Source organism: Pinus tabuliformis, chromosome 2_2, assembly GCF_031772625.1.
Source record: "Pinus tabuliformis cultivar Carrire ecotype Pingquan chromosome 2_2, CPIR1, whole genome shotgun sequence".
NCBI classification, from domain to species: Eukaryota; Viridiplantae; Streptophyta; class Pinopsida; order Pinales; family Pinaceae; genus Pinus; species Pinus tabuliformis.
Genome location: NC_142300.1, coordinates 292488372 through 292512323, shown reverse-complemented (window position 1 = coordinate 292512323; position 23952 = coordinate 292488372). Strand labels below are relative to the sequence as shown.

Below are 23952 nucleotides of genomic sequence, written 5' to 3'. Positions count from 1 at the left end.
AATTTCTTTAGGAGGAGAAGGAATTTGAATATCCTTTTTAACAAGAGGAGGGTCATCCTTACCTTCAATCACCTTTGATTTTTCCTTTTTATCTTCAGCTGTCTTTGAGATATTCTTCTTGGGCTGTGCTTTATTTGCTGTAATAGGAACATCTCTATTCCTAAGATTGTACTGCTTTTGCATCTCAAAGATAGCGTGCTGATATCCCTTTAAAAAATCTGAAGGCTCTTCTTCTGATGTTATCATACTAGACTCATCATGTTCCTCCTTAGTCAAGAAAATCCCTGACACTTCTTCATCAAAACAATGGATTGATTCCTCAGGGACTTCGGGTTCATCTTCTTCATCTACCAAATTTTGTTGGAAGGGAGGTCTTACTGGAGGATCTGCCTGCTGATTTCTGTTGTCTCTTGGCCTTTGCTGATTCTGAGGTCTTCTGAACTGAGGGTTCCTGAATTGAGGTTCTTGCTGTGCTGGAGGAGCAGAAGCATTCCCAAGAGCTAGTCGGTCCATCAATTTCTCCATGGTTTTCATCATTGTTTCAAACTTGTCTTCCTGAGTATAGGTAGAAGGCTTCTCTTCTTCCTTCAGCTTAGTCTTTGCCATCTTTGATTTCTTAGCAGCAAGCATATTCACCTCTACCTTAATTGCATCATTTTGCATGTCAGCAAGAGTGGCAGACTCTCTTTCTCTGAGTAAAAGAGAGAAATCTGAATCAAATGATTCAGCATATCTCAACTGTGCCAAAGCTCCAGGAGGTTTCAAATGAGCTGGAATAGAATTGTATATTTTATTAAACCTCTTAGAGAAGTTTTGGACAGTTTCCTCTGGAGCTCTCCTAAGATTGTTGTATTTAGTAAGGGCTTGGACAGGGTTGGTTCTGTTTCCCCATTTCCTTAGAAAGCTGTCTTCAAATTCAACCCAACTATGAATGCTTCCAGCTCTAAGGGCTTTAAACCATTTTCGGACTTCCCCAATGAAATTTTGAGCAAACAATCTTAGTTTTACATCTTCATCATCCACTTCTTCCCTGTCAACAAAATCATTGAACCTATCCACGTGTTCCTCTGCTGTAATATCTTCATCTCCTCCCTATGTTGGAATTCTGGCAGCATATTTGCTAGGAAGATCATGTAAAACAGCAGGGAGAGTTAGGGGAGCATACCTAGCAGGTATAGCCATAATGAATGGAGGAGCAGTAACAACAGGTATTGTATGACCGGTGGAACCAGAACTAGTATGAGATAGTGTCTGAGGACTATTAGGACTAGCAGAGGCAGAAGATAAAGTATTGGTCCGAAAAGGACTATTTGGACTTTGCAAACCACTGACAAAGGAACTCCAATTTGGGAGAGGTAAACCAGTTTTGGACTTGAGCAAAACCTCAAAAGGATCAAGTTCTTTGAGTTGATTCAAATCTTCTTCCTCTAATAACAATTCTGAAGTAACAACCTCCCAAAACTCTTCCTTGTCCTTTTGTGACACTAAAGATGAAGTATCAATGCCTCTTTTTTGTAAATCTAAAATAATTCCAATAAGCTCTTCTTCGTTTTCAGACCTCAACAATACCTCATGAATTTTATCATCAACAATTTTATCTTCAGGACTTCTAGAAAATTCAGGGAACAGAGATTTTGATACAGATGAAGTACCTGGTATATCAGGAAATCTTTGCCTGCTCCTTGAGATGGTGTTCGGATTATCCACAGGAGTAGGTGGATTTGGGTCAGGATTACTCCTTGTATATCTTCCTCTCGAAGCCACCTTTTTAACTTTAAGATTGTATGGAGTCACCAAGGTAGAATGCAGCCTCGAAAACCCTCTGAGCTCCTGCTACCTTCAGAAGTTCAGCTTCATAATTTCGGGAATGAGTAATCTTCAGACTCCCGGCAGACGCACCAAAATGTTATCTCAAAATCAGACCCTGATAGGCTGCTGGTCAGGTTGACTCTAAGTAACTATTTCAAACCTACTTTAGGCTGAGGCTTAGCCTCCTCAACCTGAGAGGGCTCTCTCTAGATGAGTTAATGATTTTGATTAAGATAAGATGGCTAACTCTTTGTGAAATAACTGTGACAAATATGGATGCTGGAAAAACATTAAACAAGTTTCCATTGGGCCTATGGAGTCAACAACACCTCAATAAACAATGATCTTGACTTTACATAGAAGTCAGGGCATTCAGCATTTGAATATTCAGAACATAACTCATAGGGAACCACAGTTTATAAATGCATACAGGAAATTAGAGCACAATCAGTGAATTCTGAGTGATTATACATCTATACAACTGTAAAAAACATTAAGGAAAGGATAAGATCACACATTCTGAACATAGAAATCCTTCATGAATCCTGAGAAGTAAAGCCAAATTATATTACTGAAACTGTGTCTTCACATAAGCCAAATACAATGCTCTGTCATAAAGTTTTCCAACCTCATTTACATTGTTGTTTCAGCTATATATAGAATTCTTATTCTAACTGATTGAGATTCCTCCTCCAGCATGAGGGGAATTCGATAACTACCTCTAATGACACCTATCAACTATTTAACTAACTAATAAATACAATAAAGTGCTGACTGGAGCTTTTTTAGAGTTCTAAATCTACTATGACTCTAACTCCATATTATGTGTATGATGGCTTCTCCTCGTTCTTTGACACCTGGTCCTCTTTCAGTTTGGCTGAGATGGCTGAGATGTGTATTTAATGTCCCATGTTGACCTTGGATGTTGAAACTTTTTAACTGCTCAGAAATATTAGGAGGTTACCCTTGCTTCTCGGCTTCAGTTTTTTCCAAAATCTTCGAATGCACAGAAGCATGTTCTTTAGCCTTTAATTACCCAAGATGTGGAGGACTGTCACCTCCTTGATGCGTTGTAAGCTTTTTTAATGAACATGTGTACAGGCAAAAATTCCTTGCAGGCAAATCGTTTGATATATTTTGAACTGTGATAAAGGAGCTTTATGACAAAAATTCAAAATTGGATTTGAATATTCAACCCTTTTAAACATCCATCTGTCTTGACCTGATTGACTGTTGTTCACTCCAGCTGATGTCTTGCACACCCTTTAGACGTTTCCCTTTCAAAATTCCCGCTTATAATTCAAACTACTTGACTTGCGTTAAAAACAACGTCTTCAGCAGTTTCGTAGCGCGCTACGAAACTGCTGAGTTATTTGAAACAGTTTGCCTTTGACCCGAGATCTTTATCAACCGAGTATTTGATTGCCAAAAAAAAACTCCCTTCGACTTTCCACATGTTGAACAAGGATTATATTTCTTCAGAAAAATAAGATTAAGAAAATTTGTCAAAAATTTGAAACAAAACCTTCTTTTTTGAAAAGAAAACTCATTTAGCAGGTAGCTGGCTTAGTTATGTCTTCAAATCTTCAATTTGTTTCCTCATAGCTCTATTCCCAGCTCTCAGTTGCATATTAATCCTTCTGATATACCTGGCTTCTTTGATTGCTGGTACTGTCCAGGTGTGAAATTGTGCATGGCCATCGACCACTGAATTCAACTGAGCTTCTACAGCTTCATTCCCTTCCCATAGGGTTTTATAATATTTTGCATGTATGGCTGCATGTTTTCTAATAGCCTTCTTCAATTTAGCAATCTCATACTTGGCTGACTCTAATTGGCTCTTCAAGGCTGCTATATTATTTTCTTTAACTGTAATAAAGGTTCTGCCTGTGTCTTTTTGTGTTCCTTCCCCTGTTTCCTCTGTTCTCGACAGTGCTTCCTGTACTTGCTGGAATCTCCTTGTCATAGGTCTTCTAGATTTTAAAATGAATTCTTCAGCTGGCTCATCAAATTTAAGCCTTTTTGAAGCCTTGGATTTCTTGGTACCTTCTTGCTCTGACTGCATCAATTCAATTTGGACTGGTAGAGACTGCTCAAATTCAATGGCCTGTAATAAATCATTCAAATTTGCCTTAGACACTGGGTCTTCAACTGCTACAACTTTACCTTTTTCCTTATTTATCTGGCTTCTTGTTCTTACCCTTGAGACTGCTTCAGATGTGCTTGTTTCAGGTATAATCTTCTTACCATGAGATTTTTCCTTGGTTGATTGCTGGGGTTGATCTTGAATGATTAGTGGCTTCACTGGTTTTCTTAGTTGTGGCTTTGGAACCCTTTTAGCTCTTGTTTCTTTTTGGAGCTCAGCTATTGTAAAATCTCTAGCCGATTGTGGAGTGAGGCCAGTCTTGCTTTGGAATCCAGCCATAAAAATAAAAGAATTCCAGTCTCTGTCTATCTTTTGGAGGCCATCTAAAACCAGCAGCTTGATCAAACCATGATGAAACAAAGAGGTTTCAGAATCCTCTTTTCTCAGCTGAACTTTATCACACATCTTACTCAAACTACGGAAGAGATAAAACGGTAAGTCTATGGAGACCTTCCCGGTGAAATGCAAAATTAGTTTGAAATGGTAAGAATAAACCTTGTTATACCTTCCTTCACAAGTCAAATATTTTTGTATGCAGGTGAGTAAGAGAGCATAATGTTCTTTGACATAATTCCTGGGCACTCCTCTACTTAAATCTTCATTTACATATGCGTCCTTCAAAAACTCCTTACAAGGATTCATGTCAAATTTGAAATTTTTGAACCATTCCTCTTGTCCCCTTGGGATCTCTGTCACAGCAGATATCACCTCTGGAGAAACCTGCACTTCTAACATAGCTACCTTTGAATTCAAACCAGTGAAGTTTAGTGCAAATTCTTTAGTTACCTGTGCATGTCCTCCTTGTAGCTTTTTGCAAAAGTTCCAGCACCCGGCGTTTTTAAACGCTTTCTTCACCCCTTCATCTCTCAGCGTTATATCCAGGCCCTCGGGTTCAGTCCTTAGAGGTTTACCGGATCTGTGCTCTTTTTTCTCCATGGATTCTTCCAAATCTTCGCACACAAAGACTACCAGCTCCGGTTGGAATTGTGATTCAGCTTCTTTTTGAATTCAGCCTCGCTTGATTATCAGCCTCGCTTGAATTTTGAATCTTTCCGCTTAAAACCTTTCAAGACATAATCTTGCAGATTTATCATTCATGCAAGACTTACGGCCATCATTAAGGCTTATGCACGGTGAAATTTCTTGGGAATGATAATACATGCGTATCAACAGATCTAATGGTGGTGATAATGGCAATGAGCGTTAAAACGTGATAGGAGAGATATATGAACTGACATGAGAAGACATGGCTGATGACTCACCTAACGGACTTGATATTTCGGGAAAGATTCGCTGCAGAAGTACGAATCCATGATTTCGCAGCGCTGTTAGTTTTAAATTTTAATGATGCGCTGCGAAACTGCCTAATCATGATGCGCTGCGAAACTGCTTAATCATGATTGCGCTGCGAAACTGCTGCATTGGAATTGTGCTGCGAAATTACTAAAAGACACGGTGGCTACAAAACAATGATGGGTAGAGGAGGACCAATGGGAGTTGAGAATGACTTGAGTTAAAAACTCTTTAAAACTCCAAATTCTAAGGGAAGAAATTAAACTAAATTAAACTAACACAGACCTTTGTCATCGGGCTAGGATAGAAAATTATATGCATCAAATTTTTAGTTCTAAGTGATAACACCAAGTAATATGCATCTGATCACTTTTAAATGGACGGCCTGATCATCTCTAGACTTCAACTCAAATAATCTCGGTTCATAACTTCATCGGGTCTGTTTTCTGGAAACCGCTTCCAGTTTTGAGGCTATGCGAGAATCCACTTACCAACCTTGGGAAAACGCTCTTCCATTTAACACATGTGCTTTTTAACCACGTGATGACTGTAGATATAAGGATCTATCAGTTGGATGATCCATATCTATTCCTCCACCATTCTTCTTCCGCCATTAATATTCATCGATCTAAACTTATCTGACAGTTCCCATCATCCTATTCATTCGACTCACCTCTGTTGACCTATTTCATTTATTTGTGAAATTGCGTTAAACACAGAGTTATCTCTGCATACAATAGCTTACTCATGATATTGTATATCAGTGAATCGCCATTGATCCTGATAGTGATCGATGGTTGATCAATAAACCTGCAGCACTGAATTTCACTCTTTCAACACAGACATCTAAACTATAGGTAAACATACACACGAAATCCACATAACACATATATTTATATTATACAGAATTAGATTACACTCTAAGGAATTTCAACCTTAGGTAACAAGTTCTCCTTCGGCTACATTGTATCTAATCTCCCCGTTTCTCACAACACAGACTCTCTTTATATAAGAAATTACAAAAGTCGTGGATCATCTAAGATCCACAATTTCCTCCCACAATCACTCAATCAAATCCATAAACCTCTTTATACGCTTACATGGTAGATAATTACATTAAATTAAGTCTTCTACAGACTTATCAATTCCATCAAATTAGCTCTGTTTTAACAAAATTTGCCCTGTTTTACAATGATGGTCCACGTTTCCTCTTTCATAGCTCAAAACTTGAATTTTGGTTAAAGGTGGTCAGATGCTCCTGCATCATTTTGGAAGAAGCTATTTGCAGGTTTGGGGACCGAATTAGCATTTAGTACAATGTATCATCTGTTAACAGATGGAAAAATAGAGAGGAAAAATAGAATCCTTGAATACATGTTGAGAATGTATGTGATGCACTAGTCAAAGAAGTGAGAAAAGTATCTTCCACTTGTAGACTTTGCAGACAATAATGGACACAAAAAATATTTAAATATGAGGTTATTTGAGGTGCTTTATGGAAGGAGTTACAATATTCCTATCAATTGTAGTGATTTGGAGAACAAGGTCTTCATTGGGCTTGATATGTTGAAAGAGATGGAGAAACAAATGCATATTATAAGGCAAAATTTGAAGGTGGAAAAGGATGGGAAGAAAAGTTATGTGGATCAGCATATGGTACACAAAGAGTTCCAAGTTGTGGAACATGTCTATTTTCAGATTAAACCCAAGAAAAATTCCTTAGAGATTGGTTCATGTGCCAAGTTGGCACCACGGTTTTGTGGGAACTTCAAAGCACTTGAAAGGATGGAGCTTGTAGCCTATAGATTGGTCTTGCCACCATCGGTGAAAGTTCATTATGTTTTCCATGTTTCATTGCTTAAAACATATGTACAGGGCGCTGATCATGTAATTGATTAGTTTTTGTTATAGGTGGAACTAGAGGGAGAGTTCCAGCTGGAACCTCTATGCATCATGGATTAGAGACAACTCATGCTAGGAAACTGAGCAATAGAGAAATTCAAAGTGTAGTGGAGGAACTTTGGGCCCGAGGAAGCCACGTGGGAAATATATGACCAAATGAGAGCAACATATCCCTTCCTATTGGCCGAGTAAAGCAAATTGTAAATGAAATGCAAATGTTGTTCAGTTTTGTGTTTATAAAGCTCCATATAAGTTGTGGTTTTTTTGTTTAAGGCTATTGCACACCGAGGACGGTGTTCCCCCTCAAGGGGGAGGGGACTGTGATATCCCCTTGTTAACATTTTCCCCACTTGTAAATCATTGTAATTATTTTAAATAACTAAGAAAGGGACACAAATTCCATTGCTTGAGGTAGGGGGTTTCTTGAGGAAATGGTTGTTCTTTAATAACAAACCTTGTTGGTTGAAAACAATTTCATGTGTTGATTGTACATTAAATCCAACTGAAATGGAAGGATTGGATGAAGTGTTATTTAGCTCTACCTAAAAAAAAGAAAAGGATAGAAAAATTAAGAGTAACAATGGGGGAAATTAATTGATTTTAGAAAGAAAAAAAAAAGGAGGGACATTCATTCGGGTCTCATCTCAGACATGCGAATAGAGAGAGGTGAACATCAGAAAATAAGGCAACATAGGGCTCACTATGTGGAAAACATAGAGAGAGCTGAAAAGGAAGAATGATCTTGACGATGGATTGAGCCCTGAAAAAAGGGAGCACCAGATTGGTGATTGGTTCTAGAGAGCAAGGCTTGCATGTAAGGCAGAAGGATCCACTAGAAGCTTGTGGTTTGTGAACCTGTCAAACTAGGGAAAATTATATAGGTGCTTGTGAGGATTACTGAACCACCAGGAGTGCCTTGGAGTTGAAATTTTGCTGCTTGAATCACTATGAAACCATCTAGAAAAGTGATTTCCCACCCATAGACAGCTTGACCACTGTTAAACCTTCTTGATAATGGGCTCTCTTCTCTTAAAAGTGAGTTGAAGTTCTCTACATAGTGAAGTGCTGACATGATAGTCGTTCTGCCTAAATTGTATGAATTATAAAGAGTTTCTCTAGTGGATGAAGGTTGTGAGGCTCTTGTGACATCTCATTTAGCTGTGTTGTTTAACTAAAAATTACTTAGAAGCACCCCACCTCAATATTTGGAATCTGTATCGAGGGTGATAGTTGCAAGTAAGGCTTGGTTGCAACTGTCTATAGTTAGGTGGAGAGTCATAGTCCTGATCTCAGTTTCCCAACTTCAGGGTTAAATTAAGATAAGTGTTTATATGATTTCCTTATTACTAAGTTCTCATTGAACTATTGAAATGGATGTGGCACTTGTGGCATGACTGTGTATGGATTCCAGTAATGAAAAGGAAATGGTGTTTGATACATGTCATTATGTGTTGTAATTTTGCGTTGATATTTCCATCCAAGGAATCTTAGTGTTGTTGCCTTACAATAATGCCTTCATACATGGGTTTATATAAATGCCTAACTTAATGTTGACTTCATGAGGGATGAATGGTTCCCTAAGCTCTGAGACTTTAAAGTTCGGGTGAATAACTCTGCAGATATGCATTTGTACATGTGCTTTAATGCAAGGATTTTCAGATGCTAATACACCCTTGAGAGTGTAGGATGTGCTTGTCATGAATATTGTTCCCTTTTAAATGCTTAGCTTCTCATATGTTGTCACTGGAATTGTTGAATTCCTTTTGTTATGAAGACATGGGATGTAATGATTTCATGAGCAAAAGGGATAAGTTAAACTTTGTGTACGTTCGTGGAAAGGGTAATTAACGTGCTTTGTTTTCGTCCTTGTGAGTGAGTTGTAAGTATGACTATCAGTAGCATGGAAGCACACTTGAGTCATTGCTAATGTGGTTTACAAAATATCCTAAACCTAGTGATGCCACTGAGGCACTTCCTTCCTTCTATTGTGATGTTAATTCCCATAGAATATCTGCCATAAAACCACTGGATTCAAGTTTGAGTATACCTCTCATGGAACAAATTTTAGGCAGGACCATTACAGTCAAGCCAGTTAGGCTTTATTCCAATGACTTGAAGCATCTTGGATGGCATACAACCTCCTTGCCTCACTTAAAACTACCGTGGTCGAGCCAGGATCAAATCCCCTTCGCAAATGGCACAAGCTGGAGCCTCATCTCTTTTCACTAGCATTAAAACCTTATCTAAGGTTGTGGAGGGGATTATCAGGCCAAGTAACAGTTGGCTTCAAGGCCATATCACTAGCCATAATATTGCAAGGCTTAACCCATTGCAAGGCCTATGTAACGAGCGTACAATATTGAACAAGGCAATCAATGGCTAGGCAAGGAATCAAGATGACACCTAGAGGGGTTGCATCTTGGAAGCGCATAAAATGTTACGCAAGAGGAATGCCTAGGATGATGTGGGGTCGAGCTAGTGTGGTAAGAGTGAGACCAATTACAAGAAAATTACATGGTGGGAGGAGTGGCCCATGTACACCTCAGCCCAGAAGTTATTTCCCAAATCCATAAACAGGTTGACAACCCAATAAATAAATTCCAAGTCCAACTAGGAGATTAGCCAAGTGGGTATAGCCACATGGTATCCACGCAGTAAGAATGATGATGTGGCATGTTTTGATTCGTATGAACTTAAATGGTAACATGTCTTGATCTAAAGGTTGGATTGAGCAAAAGATTTATATCACCATAATCATCTTGACGAGATGAACATAAGGGTGATGTCTAACTAAGGTTTTAATTAAGTCAAAAAGATCAAAAAATTTAGGCCCATTTTCCATAACGACACCTTGGATATTGGCTTAGCATAGTAATTAACCTCCTCCTAACCTATGTTTTGTAGGGGATTAGTGAGAAGGTGTGTTACAACATATATGACAAATCCCCCCCCAAATAAAGTTCATATAGTTAGGGAGGCTCCCTAAATGACTTCTTTTTTATTGGATTAGGTTGGATCATGGGATCACTTAGCATGCTTTGAGAAGTAGATGGTTGTTTACGCACTTTGGGAAATGTCATCAGGAATTTGGTGGTCTAGTGTTGTAAGCATCATGCACCTTAGCTTAGTGCTTGAATCTGTATTCAATGGGAAAAGTAGTCAAGGCTCTGGCTTGGTCATGGCTTTATGTGGACAGAACCTATCCCACTTTTCCAATTATCTAGGTCTCCAGTTGTAGAGCGAGATAGAGTGTTGAATATTAAGCCCATATTTGAGTACAAGTGAATTAAGGAAGTCATATTTCCATTGAGTTAAGTTTCTATATAAAGTGGAGAAAGTATGTGAGGGTTAGCCCATATAATAATGTCGATTAGTGATAAGAGCTAGATTTCTAGATACAATTGAAAATTGTTGCTATAAGGTCATGGTATCACCAGTTGGTCGTATGTAATAATATTGAAGCCCTAAAGGAGCCAAGGAACCATTGAAATAAGTTTTATTCAACTAATCCAGATCACATTTCTGGCAAGAAAAATAAATGAATAATCCATATTTTCTATATGGTCGTCCATGGAGTGCCAACCCTACCATTAATTATGGATCTAATCAAGTATAAATAAGGCAAAGCAATTTGGAATTGATGTGCCGATGAGTGCGTTGAATGTGTGGTGCTTTTGTAGTGAGCAATCGTCATTCTGGCTTGGTGGTGTGAATAGTAAGAAAGATAGAGAATCAAAAGAGAAGGTCTACGTGACTCATAGAAGAATAAACGTGAGAAATGAAGTCCACAAAAGATGTGTGATCACAGAAGAGGTCATAGGATAAATCCAAGCAAGACGTGTGACGCTAGAATAGGTTGTGAAATTTGTAAGTATGATATAATATTGTTTGAACTATGAGTTGTAAAGAAGAGGATTAGAGTATGACCTTCAAGGAATCAGAGTCTATCGATACAAAGTAGAGGTGTAGCATTTAATGATTGTGGATAGAGAAGGGATTGATGTGTAAAATAAAAGGAGAACTTGAGGAGAGATAAATTGAAACAGAAATGAAGAAAGTTGTATAAACAAGAACACTTGTGGATCTGATTTTGAAATTGTTATGAAAAAGGATCTAATAGGGAACTCATGTTATTGCTTGTATTTCTTTGGGGGTTGGTGCCTCCTTCTAGTAGGTTCCAGTAAAACATTTTAGGGGGTTGGTGCCTCCTTTTGGTTAGTTCTAGTAAAACATTTTAGGGGGTTGGTGCGAGTAAATCAATGTAACAATAGGTTGGTGCTTACAATATCATTCAATGATAAAAGAAGTTTCTTATATATATTTGGTGTATGTTTATGTTGTTGATGTGATTGATATAATATATGTATTGAAGTGTTTTAATTGGTTAATATTGTCCATTATATTGATTCACGATGCCCCCTCTCGATATAATTATATTTCGAACAATTAGTATTAGAGCGGGTTCCTTCAGGATCAATTTAACAACTAGAAGGAAGATTCCAAGGGACCATGGTTGAACAATATGTATGTACACCATATCAACCACCACTATTGGATGGATCAAATTATGCAATCTAGAAGGTAATAATAAAATGTCATTTAATGGCTCTTGACTTGGATGTATGGTAATATCTAGCAGATGGAAAGAAGACTAGTATAATATAGAAGCCTTGAAGGCAATCTTGAGTGTACTATCAAAATTAGATTCTAACAAGGTAATTCATTGTGAAACTATGAAATAAATATGGGATAAGTTGTGGGAAATCTATGAAGGAGGTAACAATAAAGAAACAAAAGATAAGGACAAGAATAATAAGAGGAACGAAAATAAGAAGTGATCCCATAAACAAAAAGCTCAAAGAATCAAAGAGAATCGAATACCATGGCTACTTAAGTGATGAACCAGATGATGACGAAGATTCTCTATTTATGAATGCTAAATCTATTGATCCTCAAATAACAATTCACGTTCAGAGGATGAAATTGGAGATGAAGAAGATGTTAATGAGGTGTAATCCACATGAGATGAAATATGCAAATCTAGTAGTGATAAAAAAGGGATTCTACTTGTGTCTATGAAGGAGACATTGGATTCATATAAAGAAGAATACCTTGATGAGAAGATACATTTTAGAATAAAACTTATCTTTGCTCTAGAAAAGATTAAGAGGCTCGTAGTAACAACAAAAGACAAAAGAAGTTATAGGAAAAATATGAAAACCATTATCATGATGAAGCAGAAAAAGTAGTTTGAAGACCCAACTAGAAGAAACAAAAAGGATGGAAGAAGTGATGAAGAGACAACTGAAATAAAGAGAAGGTCACCATGAGGAACTAGACGCTGATATTATTTCTTTGCAAAATAAGATAGAAGAAATTAGTGATCAACTAATGAAGTATGGAAAGAAAGAGAACGAGTCTAATGAATCATTGATTATTCTTCTAAAAATTGAATTGGAAGAAGCTAATAGGATTAAGAAAATACTTCTAGGACAACTGAAAGAAAATTCAAAGGAATGTAAAAAAATAGAAGAACAAATTGTTTCTACAAAGAAGCAAGTAGAGAAAACAAATCAGAATTTGAAGTAGGCTAAAGGAACTAAAATTCTGGACAAAATTCTTAGCAAGCAAAGATATCCCCTCATTAAGAAAAGCCTTGGTTATAAGGAAGATCACAAAAAATCCAAAGGAAAATCAAGTTCAACAATATGCAAGGAAGATCTTGAGAGTTATGTTAAAGTACTTAATAAGTCAATCAAAGAAAGCAACAACAAAAAATAAAGTGAGGACCAAAAGGAAAATGATCAAATAACCCCATATGTAGACATGGAATAAGAAAGTAGCATAAATTTGAACTTCCTCAAGCAATCAATCAAAGCAAGTGATCTCCCTCAAAAGGATCAACTCCTTCAAGAAGAACCACCACAACAAATTACTCAAATTTCTTTAATGGATATTGTTTTATTTGCCATAACTTTTTTCATGAGGTAGTTGATTGTAGAGTTTATGTGAGAAAGAATATAGAAGAAGAAAATATTTCAAAGTTACCATGAACAACTATGTAATAAGCAAACCTAGAAGTATATATGAAAATGGAATTAGTAAAAGTAATTCAATTGCCCCCTTATTTAAGTACAATATAGAATGCTACAAATGCCACAATTATGGGCATATTGCAAATCACTTTAGAAGCAGTATGAGGTAGTATCTCAAACAAATCAAGGAAGAAGATACCTTTACCAGGCATAAAGAGAAATACACCAAGATGTGGAGAAGAAAACAAGAAGAATCCAAAATGAAGGAAGGTGAAACAAAGGCTTGTGTTTGCTTCAAGGAAAAAAATAGATGATGACTAGGAAGCATGCATATTGAAGACAAGCACCTTGCAGCTAGTCAATTGGAATAACATCATTGACACATATGAATTAGTAGCTAACGCTCAATTCGAAAAGGGAATTAAAAGAAGGAAAAGAACAAATTAGGATAAGCATCATCTCAAGGGGAGTAACCCTTTGATGTTATAAAAGATAAGTTGTATGGAAGCACAAGCACAAGAGGAGTAGTCTCAAGAACAAAGTTACAAAAGAGAAAATGTTGCATGTAGGACATATATACATGGCCTTGACAAGGGAAACCTAGTTGCAAATAAAATATAAGTGAGTAAGTTTTTAATATCTCATGGGGAGTGGTCCTCTGATTTCAGTTAAGAAGCATCCTAATGGCAGGGGGAGTTCAAAGAATATGGTATGCACAAGCACATCGGGGTATAGTCCCTTTTACATTGATTTTAAAGGGGGAGAATAAGCATACATCAATGGATCACTAAACAACCAATGAGAAGATAGGGGGTGTACAGTCACAAAGTAGATTGTGGGAGTCTGGCCCGAGATCATCAATGACTAGGTAAATGTTTGGTAGCGTTTCCATCAATTCCAAAGGGGGAGCTTGTTGTGCTTATGTTTTCATTCATGCTAACTGCAGTGCCATTGATGTGAAAGCCCAACAACATGAGAGGTTGTTGAATGTGTTGCAGTCATATTTCCTTCACTCATCCTGATTTGATTAACATGTAAAATATTTGGTTAGATAGTCCTATCAAGGGACTTTCCAAGGATATATGGGACTTATTCTAACTCCCTAGGGAAGAGGAGAAAAAGGATTTGAAGCTCAAACAGGGTTCCAAAGGCTCATGGTTCTGAGAGGGACCCACCTTATCGGACCAATGAAATAGGCAGAAGATCTTATTCTGATGGCCAAAAAACCAGTGGGTGGTGGAGCGGAAAATCCATTGGTCCATTAGGGGATTTTTGAGGTCTAAAATGGGCCTCCTAAGGAAATTATAAAATAATAGTGGAAATAATAAAATAATATTAGATTACATCATCAAATTTTAAAGGGAAAAAGACAAAATTATTTTTTCAACTCGTATTTTCAACTTATCTCCATATGGGTTTACTCAAATTTCGAGTGGAAACACTTGTTGGATGCATAATTTGATTCCTCATCTAAGGAGTACCCATGTTGCATACTTTTGATGGACCCTGCTACACGAAAAATGAGAAATACATGAAAAACGTGATTGAAATCACGTTTTTTCATGTATTTCTCATTTTTCGTGTAGCAGGGTCCATCGAAAGTATGCAACATGGGTACTCCTTTGATGAGGAATTAAATTTTTCATCCAACGAGTACTCCCGCTCGAAATTTGAGTAAAAAATTAGGGAGATAAGTTGAAAATATGAGTTGAAAAAGTTATTTTATTATTTTATTATTTTTTAATCTTTGTACTTTTTTACTCCAAAAATGGTGAATCATCCCCCATGGTTGACATCACAATCTTGAATCCTATTGGTTCTTATAAATTTTATTTTGGTTGTGCATTTTTCTTAGGAGGCCCATTTTAGACCTCAAAAATCCCCTAATGATAGTGCCTAGTCACATGGGGTCAGCAGCCAACTCCAAGGTGCTTATCAGATCACTCGATTGGAATTTTTATTTCAATGAGAAATAGTTGACAGAGCGATGAGCAGTGGAGCGACGAGTCCACTAGTCACAACCCCTGACCACAGGGAGATGAGTATATGCACCAAGGTGCTTATAGAACTGCCAAGTCAAATTAAGTGCACACAATAGATTTGAGTGGTAAGAAATGAGTGGCACGCTGACATTTCATGGCCCAATGAGATGATGACACATGGCAGTGGCATGGCACTTTGCGAATGTGACACTTGTCATGTGGTTTTGGACTTTTTAAGTGGCCAAGTGAACCTTTTATGAGTGACACTTGGCAACGATGGGGTATGACGCATGGGAGAAAACCGATGTGACAATGACCTGATTAGTGAAGTGGTAAATCCTTAATTTATGCCGAGGAGTGGTTTTACAAACTTCGTAGTGTTAGGAAATTTGGTTGATAGGAGGTGAGAAGTAAACAGAAATATTGAACATCAAATATCATATATTGTAAGTGGTAGATTGTGGACACCCACCCCGCGGCCGTTAAATTCAGGATAGTCAGGTGGGGGTGTACTGAATTATTTCCAGTTGGATCTAATATGCTTGTGAGATCTCATGGAGCAAATTGAAAAGACGGTTGTTGTTTAACACGCATATATGGAAAATCACACCCCCCACCTTTGTTAAATTTTAGACAATCAGGGGGCGCTTGAAGTGACTTCTCTGTCATTAGATTTGGCTGAATCGTGGAATCGCTTGGGGTGATATGAGAAGTATATGGCTGTTTAAGTGCATTGGGAAATGTCATGCAAGCATCTAATGGTTTAGGGATGTTAGCCTAGATTTGGATTTAATGGGAAAAGTACTCAAGGTTCTGACTTGGTCATGGTTCCATGTGGAGATAATCTATATGGCGTATCTGGTTATGTCGAGTGAACCAAGGATGTCAGATTTGCATTGATTTAAGTTTCATATTTAGTGGAGAAAGTATTCGACCATTCGGGGGTTAGCCCATACAATGGCGTCAGTCAATGCTAAGAGTCATATTTCCAAATACAATTGAAAATCACCATTATAATGTCGTGGCCCCACCAGTTGGTCATAAGAAATAATATTGAAGCCCTTGAGGAGACAAGGAGCATTTGAAATAAGTTTTATCTGGGTCATTAGAACCAGATTTCTAGCCAAAAAAATAAATGAATAGTCTAATTTTTTTTATGATGGTCTACTATGTAGTGTCGGCCCTACCATAAATTATGGATCTAATAAAGTATAAATATAATCCGAATCTAAACAAGAACACAACAAATTGAAAATATAACCATAAATAAGAGATGCAACATAAATAACATTATCTTTCATTAATATCAAATAATGAAATATGCTTACAAACAGAATGGAAATGAGACTAGCTCGGGCAATGGTAGCTTATCTCTGAGAAGAGATGTGGCGGCTACATGCCTCTGAACTGAGTTACAATGAGGCTCAAGGGAATTTTTATTATTGAACAATAATAGAAAACCCTAAACAACCAAAACCCTAACCCGAGGAGATGTAACACTAAGAGTTTATGGGCCCCATTGGGGTTAGTTGGGCAGCCAACTTCCCAAGGTCGTAACTTGGTCATATTATCTTCATTTGACACGCATGATACCTCATTGGAAAGATATCTCCAAGGAATACAACTTAAAACATGATTTCAACACAATTTCTTGGAGGAATATTGCCAAAAAAACGTCATTTAGGACCTCAAAACGGCTCCAGAAGTTCAAGACCCGAAAAACTACAAAAAATAGAAAATTGTGCTACAATTAAGGAAACTGAAAAATTGAAAAAAAACAATGGTGGGGGTCCACGTGGAATAGGCAGGTGGCCTCCAATATCCACCTAGATCATTCCTCCCCCCTAGGAAGCAATGGTCTCCATTGCGTTGAGTTCCTCCATGAGATGAGGAAACTTCTGTTGAACTTGGTCCCTAGTGAGCCATTTTCCTTGGTGCGGGAGTTGGTCGGCTTTGAAAAATCGATACAGTTGGATATTCTGCTGGTGAGTGTTCTTGATCTGCGTGTCCATGGTCCAGTTAGTTTCATCTTGTTCCATGCAGTCTGGATTTAACTTTGTTGGTGTGAGTTGTTCTGCAGTGTCGGATGTGTCCAATAATGGTGGAAAGTATGGTCGAAGGTGATCCACATTGAACATTGGGTGCAAGCCAAGGAATGGGGGAATTTTGAGCTCAAAAGAATTATCTCCCACAGCCTTGGTGATGGTGTAGGGCCCATATCGAAGCAGATGAATCTTGCGGTGGGCCTAGTGAGGTGCTCCTTCTGCAAATGTGGCCAAACTTTGTCGCCCACCTAGAACTTGTGTGGAACTTGATGTTGATCATGTCGTTGCTTATACTTAGCATTGGCTTTGTCCAATATGTCATGGACCTGTTGGCAGATGTATTGAATGTGCTCAATGAAGCTATTTTCCTTTTCGTCTTTGGATTGGACATGAGTCGAATTTGCCTTAGTCGCTACAAATGGTATGGCCACATCAATGGGGCATAGTGGTTGGAATCCCAAGCCCACTTTGGTTGGAATCAAATGGTTGTGGCCAATCGAGCTATGGAGACCCGATTGTAGCTTTGCTGGACATAGGGGAGGCTCTCATCCCATGTGCATGGATGCTTTGTGTTGTACACGCGTAGAATGTGTACGATTATCCTGTTGACGACATCTGTCTGGCCATCAGTTTCAGGATGGAAAGTTGTGGACTTAGTGAGCTTGGTGTCTAGCATCGACCAAAGATTGGACCAAAATTTACTAAGAAACCTGTTGTCTCGATCTAAGATGATATATTGTGGGATCCCAAAGTGTACCCACACTCGTTCAAAGAAGCGTTTAGCAGTGGCTTCTGTTGTGATACTCTTCTTGCTAGCCACCATAATGGCCATCTTCGAGAATTTATCAATGACCACAAAAACACAGTCGTTGCCATGCTCAGTAAAAGGAACGCCTGACATGTAATACATGGAGATGGATTCCCAAGGTTGACTAGGGGTAGGCAGTGAAGTATAGAAACCTTGCTTCTTGATGGTCAGTTTGGAAATGGAGCAGGCAGTTCAAGATCTGATGTACTTCCCAACATCCTGTCGAAGATTCATCCAATAGAAATACTTCTACACTACAGCTACCATTTTCTCGACCCCAAAATGCCCAGTGACCTGACTATAGTGTGCTTCTCAAATAGTCTTCGCACACTCGCTTGAAGGAACACAAAGGTGTCCGAGGTGGCATAATAGAGCATCCTAGAGGTGAAAATATGGAACTTGTTGAGCCTCCAAGAGCGTGTGGTATATGTGGCTGAATTCTAGGTCACTTTTGTAGAGAAGTGGCCAATCAAAAGTCTTATGCCCACAGGAATTGAGCACGGTGGTTAACTCGGTGATCAGTGGTCAGCTAAGGCAGCCTGCAATATTATTTGTGTTTCCCTTCTTGTACTTAATATTCAAATGGAAATGTTGTAGGTATGTGGGCCACTTTTGATGGCGATCATTCTACACCTTCCCTTGTGTCTGTATGAACTACAGGGGCCAATGGTCTGTGTGGATGACCGTTTCCTTCCCTAAAATGTAATGCTCCCATTGTCGGTAGGCTTGCACAATGGAATACATCTATTTGTGATAAGTGGGATATCTGAAAGTGTCTCACTATGATATGCCATTGGATGCCCCTATTGAGTAAGGGCTACCCCAATAGCATAGTCAGAGGCATCTGGAAGTCTGGTAATGTGAGCACTAGTGCAGAGTAGAGGTGATGTTTTAACTCTACGAATGCCTTTTGTTGAGATTCAGACCAAAATAATTATTTTTTCTCTTCTCCTTTGGTGACTTGACTCAAGGGCCAAGTGATATGAGAGAACCCCAACATGAACCTACGGTAGAAATTGGCAACACCCAGAAAGCTACGGAGCTCTGTCAGAGTGGTTGGGGCTAGCAAATCCCGAATGACTTGGATCCTAGCTAGATCCACATGCACCCCCCATTCATCAATTATGTATCCCAAATACTGAACCTGGGTCATGCCAAAAGTGCATTTCTCCAAATTGGCACACATCTTGTGTTGCCACAGTGTTTGGAGAACCTGTCGGATGTGGTGCAGGTGCTCTTCCAAACTATGGCTGAAGATCAGGATGTCATCCAAGTATACCACTACAAATGAGTTGGTGAATGGCCGCAATATGTCATCCATAAGCCTCATGAAGGTTACAGGAGCATTCGTCAACCTGAAAGGCATAACCAACCATTCGAAAAGGCCCTCCTTGGCTTTGAAGGAAGTATTCCACACATCGAAGGGTTCGATTGGTATCTGGTGATATCCGGACTTCAAGTCGATCTTGCTGAAATATTTTCCCCCCTTGAGTTGGTCCAAAAGGTCATCAATCCATGGGATCAAGTACCTATTCTAGACAGTGATTTTGTTCAGTGCCTGATAGTCAATGCAGAGTCTCCAATTCCCATCCTTCTTCTGTACCAACATGGTCAGGCTCCAACAGGGCGATGAACTTGGCCGAATGTGACCTTTCTGTAGAAACTCCTGAATTTGCCTCTTGATTTCATTATTCTCTAGAATGAAGCACCAATAGATTGGTCCATTGGGTAATGGCACACCTGGGGTCAGATCGATGGAGTGCTTGACCTGAAAGTGCAGAGGAACCCATGCGAGGGAGATGAAGATGTCCTCGTACTCCTACACGACCTTGTCCATCTATTTTTGTCATGTAGAGGAGCCCTATCTAGAGGTCGTGGCCACCATATTCTTCCTTCCTTGAGGGTGTATCATCAGGAAAACAAATTTCCTGGTTTTTGAAATGAGCTTACTGGATTGTTTTGTAGTAACCAAAGAGATGGCGGTAGGCAGTGCTACCTTTGGTATCCTATACAACTTATTTACCAATGTAACAATAATAGCGTGAGGCCTTGACTCATACACAACATGTTGCTTCCACAAGTATGGTTGGCCTAATAATACATCACTAACATCAGGGGGAGAAACATCACATAATACCTCATCCGGGAAGGGCTTGATGTTGTATGGAAGGCGGCATTGTTGGCTCATGCGCAGATCTTGTCCTTGCTGAAGCCACCCGATGGTGTATGGTTGTGGGTGTGTTGTGGTTGGTAAACTCATCTACTTCATGAACTCTGCTACAATGAGGTCCTTTTGGCTCCCGCTATCGACAATGAACTATAGCGGGGAACACTTTACCCACATCTAGGAGTGGAAGAGATGCTCCTCCTCCTCTAAATCTTTAGGTTCCTCCTTCTGGATGATTTTGGTGGCAACGGTGGCGTTGGGCTCTGCATCAATAATCTACTTCCCTTTGTCATTCCCTTTATCAGTTTCTGACTTAGAGTCGGAACATGCATCTGATTCTAAAGCCTTCAGCTTGGCTACGAGTGACTGTTTGGCCCAACACTCACTTTTATTGTGGGTGGAACTCTTATGGAACTCACACCACTTTCTCGTATCCTTCTTCGGCTTCACAGTTTTTTCCTTTGCTTGTGGCCTTGGTGGGTTGTCCTGGGCAGTCCCACCTTAGCTTTGTCCTTTGTTTTGTAGTTTAGGGGAACCTTTCCCTTGCTTCGGATTCGCAGATCCAAAGTCTCACTTATTCTATCTAAACCTCTGCTCGATCTTGATGGCGTATTGGTACACCGTGCTGAGCAAGGAGATGTCCAAGAACTCCATCTCATCCTGGATGTATCTATGTAGGAAGCCACGATACTTGAGTACCAAATGTTTCTTAGAATCCTTGATACCCAATTTTGTGTGAAGGGTATGAAAAACATTGGTAAACTTCGAAACATCTTGGTCCCTTCCTTGTCATAGCGTGGTCCACTTTATGTATTTTTCCTTGTAGCTCCCGACAGGGTAGTACTACTCCTTGATGGTGTCTCGGAATTAATTCCAAGTGGGAGAGGCTGAAAACAGTGAGGTCGTACTTTCATCCTTCTTCTCACAATAGGTTTCCCACTAGTCCTTGATGTGGGGGTCAGCGTTGAGAAGAACAAAAGTAATCTTTTCTCGCTAGAAAAATCATGAACAGAAAAATATCCTTCTAGTAGATTCAACCATTTATCTATTGTGTCTACATCTATTTGGCCCTCAAATATGGGAATGTCAAAGTTTACTTGTACCTTAAAAGGCGTGGAGCCTCTAGAGTGGTTGTTGGATGTGGATGTGCCACCAGTGAGCAACCGTTGAAGGATCTAGGCAAAGTTATCCATCATCGTGTTCCTTTGTTTCTCGAGGGCCTCCTAGAGAAATATTTTGATAGGATATCCTTCTCCCTCGTCTTTATTTTCTTCCCCCACGGGAGGCCGTCGAGATTTCTGAGGCTGGTATTACAAAGGTTCGACCAGTTCGAGCCCTAACTCCTTATATCCTGACCTCGTTGGGGACATGTAAAGAAAAATAGAGAAAGAGCAGACTGCTCTGATACCACTGATCCGAATTTAAATGGGAAGGCAACAAATTATAGATATAACCATAAATGCAGAGATGCAACATAAATAACACTATCTTTCATTAATATCAAATAATGAAATATGCTTACAAACAGAATCGAAATGAGACTAGCTCGGGCGATGGTAGTTTATATTTGAGAAGAGATGTGGTGGCTACATGCCTCTGAACTAAGTTACAAGGAGGCTCAAGGGCCTTTTTATTATTGAACAATAAGAGAAAACCATAAACAACCAAAACCCTAACCCAAGGAGATGTAACACCAAGAGTTTATGGGCCTTGTTGGGGTTATTTGGGCAGCCAACTTCCCGAGGTCATAAATTGGTCATATTATCTTCTTTCGACGCGCATGATACCTCATTGGAAATATCCCTCTGAGGACTACAATTGAAAATGCGATTTCATATAAATATATTGGAGGAATATTGCCAAAAAAAATCATTTAGGGCCTCAAAACAGCTCCGAAAGTTTAGGACCCAAAAAAGTGCCTAAAATAGAAAATTGTGCTATAATTAAAGAAACTAAAAAAATGAAAGAAACAATGGTGGGGGTCCACGTGGAATAGGTGTGTGGCCACCAATATCCACCTAGATCAAAGCCACCAATATCCACCTGGATCAAAATAAGATAGAACAATTTTGAATCGATGTGTTGAATAGTGTGTTGAGTGTGTAGTGCTTATGTAGTGAAAAATTGTCAGTCTGGATTAGTGGCGCAAGTAGTAATAAAGACAGAGAAGCGAAAAAAGAACATTTGCATGAATCGGAGTAGAATCAACCTAAGAAATGAAGTCCATGGAAGACTTGTGATCCCAAAAGAGGTCATAGGATAAATCCAAGAAAGACATGTGGAGCTGGACTAGGCCATGAAATATGCAAGTATGATATAATGTTGTTTGAATTTTGAGTTGTAAAGAAGACGATTAGAGTATGGCCTTCAAGGAATTATATTCTTTTGATACATAGCAGAGGGGAAGTAGTAAGGATTGTAGACGTGACTAGAGAGATAGAGTAGGGATTGATGTGCAGAAGCAAAGGAGAACTTGAGGAGAGACAAATTAAATTAGAAATCAAGAAAGTTGTATAAAGGAGAACACCTATGGATTTGAGTTTGAAAACATTATGAAAGCGAGATCTAACATGAATCTTAGGTTGGTGCCTATATTTCTCAAGGTGTTGGTGCCAATAAAAAATTTCAGGGGGTTGGTGCCTCCTTCTGTTTGGTGCCACTAAAATATTTTAGGGGGTTGGTGCCTCATTTTGGTCGGTGCTAGTAAACATTTTTAAGGGTTTGTTTCCTTCTTTTTGTTGGTGCCAATAAAACAATGTAATAATGGGTTGGTTCCTACAAGATCATTCAATAATAAAATAATTTTCTTATATATATCTAGTGTATGTTTATGTTGTTGATGTGATCGATATAATGTATGTATCGAAGTGTTTTAATTAGTTAGGATTGGCCATTATATTGATTCAAACCCCTCCCCCCTTACTATAATTATATTTCCAATAGATAATGATAGGGATTCTAGAGATTTACGAAGATTTAGGGGTTTATGAGCTCTAATGAGGCTTGTAATTTATACATATCATTATAATTACAATAATGGTAAAGGTACATATAAATATATTTCATATCATATGTATTTTTTCTAATAGTAACTATAAGCTTTGTGTTGTCAAAAAAAGTGAATGAAGCACACAATGTTACATCAAAAGTGTGGAGCATAATTCCCTTTAGTAGTTCATTAAGATCCTAAATCTATTTTCTCTCCTATGCCATAAGTCTATTACATACATCCAGAGGATTCAATATGTATATTTCCTATAGTAAATGTCTAATAAATTATAATATTTGACAAGAATATCAATAATTAGGATTAAAACTTGAGATTGGACATTAATAACAATTATGTTATCAATAGGAATTGTAGGTTTTATCCATGTAAAATTAATTGTTGAAAACAAATTCTTAATAAAATAGAAAATATGCAATGACAAACACACACATTAACACATAGATTTTATCCTAGAAACTCAAACTGTGAAAACCAACAAGATTTTTCAATACATTCTTTTGTACAATATTACAATATATGTCCCACGACATCCATAAAGCACAAATTTATTTACCATGGATTAGAATACAATTGTAACTCCTTAACCAAACCTACAAAACCATGAGAAAAACCACCATGTGTCACAACACTGATAAAGGTGAAAACTGGCAAAAACATATGCAAAAAACTACCCTTTTTTAGGGGGCGTTGCCTCCCCCTTATGCCCCCCCTCCCCCCATGCACCTAACACAATATACAACGTGTGAGGGCAGTCA

General features: G+C 38.5%; 1 protein-coding gene across 1 annotated transcript; it reads left to right on the top strand.

The window, feature by feature from the left end:
- The first annotated feature begins 6721 nt into the window (after positions 1–6721).
- LOC149192471 (uncharacterized) lies at positions 6722–7147 on the top strand. Its single transcript, XM_089406935.1, has one exon. The coding sequence runs from the start codon at positions 6722–6724 to the stop codon at positions 7145–7147; it is 426 nt and encodes a 141-aa protein (XP_089263061.1).
- Positions 7148–23952: the final 16805 nt, after the last annotated feature.

Coding starts and splice junctions, on each gene's coding strand:
- LOC149192471 (XM_089406935.1), top strand. CDS start 6,722: ATGAGGTTATTTGAGGTGCTTTATGGAAGGAGTTACAATATTCCTATC.